Source organism: Bubalus bubalis, chromosome 16 (assembly GCF_019923935.1).
Source record: "Bubalus bubalis isolate 160015118507 breed Murrah chromosome 16, NDDB_SH_1, whole genome shotgun sequence".
Lineage (NCBI taxonomy): Eukaryota > Metazoa > Chordata > Mammalia > Artiodactyla > Bovidae > Bubalus > Bubalus bubalis.
In genome coordinates this window covers 84940874-84945634 of record NC_059172.1, presented here as the reverse complement: position 1 = coordinate 84945634, position 4761 = coordinate 84940874, and the positions used below count along the sequence as shown (strand labels likewise).

At 36.5% G+C, this 4761-nt stretch overlaps 1 protein-coding gene across 1 annotated transcript; it reads left to right on the top strand.

Annotated features, from left to right (window-relative positions):
• Positions 1–3517: 3517 nt before the first annotated feature.
• On the top strand, positions 3518–4519 carry LOC102395243 (olfactory receptor 4A15-like). Its single transcript, XM_025265752.3, is given in 1 exon segment — positions 3518–4519. A coding segment is annotated over 1 exon segment (1002 nt).
• Positions 4520–4761: the final 242 nt, after the last annotated feature.

Genomic DNA, 4761 nt, shown 5'->3' with positions numbered 1-4761 from the left:
TATGACATCTCTGATAGTTTTATTGTGTGTGTGTGTGTGTGTGTGTGTATTTGTTTCCAAAGTCTATACAACCATATTCAGGGTTTAGAAGTAACACTTTTGTTATAAAGAAACTGATTTGGAAAATGTGATATTTCTTTAAAATTTATCTCTTTTTAACCTAATGAACTGGTTAGGCATTTTTTAGGACCTCAAAACTTTTGCTGCATCATTTTAATGGTCACTATAGCTCACATGGGAAGCAGGTTTTACTATGACAGCGACAGCGGCAGTGTTAGTCTCTCAGTTGCGCCCAACCCTTTGTGACCCTGTGGACGGCAGCCCACCAGGCTCCTCTGTCCATGGGATTTCCCAGGCAAGGACACTGGAGTGGGTTGCCATTCCCTTCTCCAGGGGATTTTCCCGACCCAGGGATCAAACCCAGGCCTCGTGCATTGCAGGCAGATACTGACTGAGCTACAAGGGAAGCCCCAGGTTTTACTATATAGACAGTTAAAGAGAAACATATTTAGGCATGCATTGCAATCACATTTTTCAAAAGAATATGTACCCAAATTTTCAGAAACTGAAATTTCAGTCTATAATTTCTAATATGTTGCTGAATGAAAATGTTTTTCAGTATTTTACACTTTGCATATCCATGTAGATGTTTTGTTTTTCCTCCTATGTTGTTGAATTTGTCATTGTGTGCTGCTGCTGCTGCTAAGTCGCTTCAGTCGTGTCCGACTCTGTGCGACCCCATAGACGGTAGCCCACCAGGCTCTCCCATCCCTGGGATTCTCCAGGCAAGAACACTGGAGTAGGTTGCCATTTCCTTCTCCAATGCAGGAAAGTGAAAAGTGAAAGTGAAGTCATTCAGTCGTGTCCGACTCTTAGCGACCCCATGGACTGCAGCCCACCAGGCTCCTCCGTCCATGGGATTTTTTAGGCAAGAGTACTGGAGTGGGTGTCATTGTGTATACCTACTTAATTTATCTTATTTCATTTATCATTGTGGGATAGTTATCATGGATATACATGTTCTGAGAATTCTTTAAAGATTTATTTGTTCCAATTGATTATATTAAGAAGTTTGAAGAATATCCCAAGTGTTTGAAGTAGATATATTTATTTTAATAAAATATAATATCAATAAAGTATAGGATTTTGTATCTTGTCTTGTCAAATTAATGGTTTAAACCATTTAGAGGAACAAATGTGTTCATAAGAATATTTTAATAGTGAACTATTTCTTGATCACTTAAAATATATGAGGCACATTCAGATTCCAGAGAAACAGTTATTAAGACATGTTTATTGTCCCAACAAACTCAACAGATAAAAGCATAAAACCAGCTATAAACACATAAATGTTTTAAATGCTCAGCAGGTCAAAGGGTTAGACTCACTTACCAGAAGTTATCTCTTGAACACAGAACAACTTCTAAGAACCACGAGTATTTATTTTCCATTACAAATGAATATGTGGCTATGTCATTGTGAGTGGAGATATTTAACTATGTATGTATACAATGAACAGCCAGAACCTTGAAGATGGAACTCTGAGGCAACTGGTTTCTTCAATTCACATATGTTCAGAATTTTCTTTTCTTTATTTGATCTAGAAATATAAAGATTCTGAGAGGCAAATCCTGATGCTGATTCTGAGTTACCCTCCAATCCATCTCTAGCTGGACAGCTCAGGAAATCCTCCACTCCCTATTCATTCAGTACCCTCAACCCAAACTGTTGACTGATTTCAAAGCATATTTTATTTAATTTTTAGTCTTTGCTGTTTTGTATCTACCTTTTCTCAGTCATCTCTTATTTTCTCTCTTCCTTCTTTCTCACTTTTATTTTCCCTCTGATATCTGAGCATAAATTGAATTGCCAAATGCACATAGAAGAGAACAATCTTCTACCTTTCACAAATGACACTCTGTAAATTAGACACTGAGATGGAGCACATTTAAAATAATTTTGCCAAAATGAAGTTACCCACATTACATGTAAAACTGGCCATGGATCTATTTTCCTCAAGTGGGAAGGATTGTCCTGTTTTCCACATAGACTCAAAAAACCAAGAACTTACAATATGAACCAAATAATGAGTTTAATTTATTGATTACTGTAATAGTTAAATAATCTTCAATACACACTAATTACCCCTGGTTAATATAAAGATGATCTACCAGCCAAAGTGTTAGTATGTCATTTAGGATAAAGGCTTCAATGACAAAAATTCAAAAACTCACAGTATCTGGAAATATTATCATCTTTCCAAGAAAAGTATGAGTTTTCCTAAGATGCCTGAGCAAAATCAAATAATAGCTCTAGATTTTTGGCATGGAATTCTTTCTACTATACGAAGATTCTGCCTGAAATTTTTATTTTGGCATTCTGAATTGAGCTATGGCTAGCAATAATCAAATCTAAACAGTTTCATAAATCAAGAAACATGTCTATGTAGTACTTATTGACATAGATTTGTATTGTCTATTGTTTTCCTCCAATAACCTAGACTATAATAAATATCTATTTAGCGTGTCTTTGGCAGGGCCGGGGCAGAGCGGGGAGAGCTTCCTAGGTGGCTGAGTGGTAAAATATCCACTTGCCAATTCAAGAGAAATAGGAGACATGGGTTTGATTCCTGGGTCTGGAAGATCCCCTGGAGGAGGAAATGGCAACCACTCTAGTAATTTTGCCCGAGGAATCCCATGAACAGAGGAGTTTGGCATGCTACAGTCCATGGAGTCACAAAGAGTCAGACAGAACTAATGACTGAGTATGCATGTTATGTGTGTGTGTGTGTGTGTGTGTGTATGTGTGTTTATTTACAAACAAAACATTACTTTTGCTGTATTTTCTTGGATGGGAAGAAGTTCATACATTTATGTTCTCAGGTGCTTTCTTATGTGTTTTGAAATTCATTGTAATTAAGTGGAATCTTATCAACATTTATTGAGCACTTATGATGTCCCTCGTTCTTTCCCTGCAGAGGACTGATTTTGGCGCTAATAGCATCTCAGAAAGGATGCTATTTAAGCATCAGTTTACAATTTTATGCCCCATGCCTAGGTATTACTTTATGTAAATATGTAAATAAAGCTATTAGGGATGAGATTGTTTTCATGATATATTTCAGAATGCCAAAATTGCTCTCAAAAAAAAAATTAAAGAAAAGGAAAGAAACAATATATAAAGTTAAAAACATTTGGTGTTTGTGAGAGGTATTTAGAGAAAGCAACTTGCTTGTCATTTGGTACATCAACTCACACCCACTCATATATACTTCCCAGTTAGAATACTGAAGTCTCACCAAGATAATTGAAGCAAAGAATTTGATAAAATGAATGAAGTACTTGTGGGAAAAGAGTCCAATTCTGATATTCTATAATTTCTATGTGTGAGATCTCATGGAGCCAACACTGTTTAGTAATCATTATGTATTTGACACAAAGCTTGCAATCCTCTGAAAGTCATTACTGGCCATTTGTTTGCAGCCTCTGACACTCGATTCACAGCTTCAGAAGGACACATGGAAAATAGGAACAATGTGACAAAGCTTGTTCTCCTGGGGCTCACACAAAATCCTGAAATGCAAAAAGTTCTATTTGTCCTATTCTTACTCATCTACATTGCAACAGTATTGGGCAATCTGCTTATCATGGTGACCATTGCAGCCAGCAGGTCACTTGGTTCCCCCATGTATTTTTTCCTGGCTTATTTATCATTTATAGATCCTGTCTATTCTACTATCATTGCTCCCAAAATAAACACTGACTTGCTTCATGAGAAAAAGACTATTTCCTTCCAGTATTGTATGACTTAAGTCTTTATAGATCATTTATTTGCTGGTGCTGAAGTCATTCTTCTGGTGGTGATGGCCTATGACCAATATGTAGCCATCTGCAAACCTCTTCATTATTTGATCATCATGAATCGGAGGGTATGTGTCCTCATGCTGCTGGTGGCCTGGACTGGAGGCTTTCTGCACTCCCTGGTTCAATTGCTCTTTATTTATCATCTCCCTTTCTGTGGTCCCAATGTGATTGACAACTTTGTCTGTGACATGTACCCTTTACTGAAACTTGCTTGCACTGATACCCACCTCATTGGATGCTTCATGATAGCTAATGGAGGGGCAATTTGCACTGTTGTCTTCTTCATCCTCTTAGTGTCCTATGGGGTCATATTACACTCCCTGAAGACTCATGGTTTGGAAGGAAATCACAAAGCCTTCTACACCTGTGTATCCCATATGATGGTGGTCATTTTATTCTTTGTTCCCTGTATTTTCCTGTATGCCAGGCCTAATTCGATCCTACCCATTGATAAATCCATGACTGTGGTTTTAACTTTCATAACTCCCATGTTGAACCCTTTAATCTACAACCTGAGAAATGCAGAAATGAAAAATGCCATGAGGAAACTTTGGAGTAAAAATGTGACCTTAGTTGGAAGAGATTGTGTAGGATATGATATTCTTTTTTTTTTTTTTTTTTTAGAGAGAATCAAAGAATATTTTCAATATCAGTGATTACAACTAAAAAATAATTTTCTTTGGGTTACTTAAACTACTTATTCCTGAAACCGCTATATGAACTAATCCTTATCCTAGTGGAATAGTTTATAGATCTTAAACACCAAGAGAATTGCATAACTTCAATCTCTTATAGATGTCATCATACTGTGTTAAGATTCTATAGTGGAATCTGATAAAAAATTAATTTAAAATTTCACAGAAATGATCATAGCTGCATTTTCAAATCTGTGAAAAAT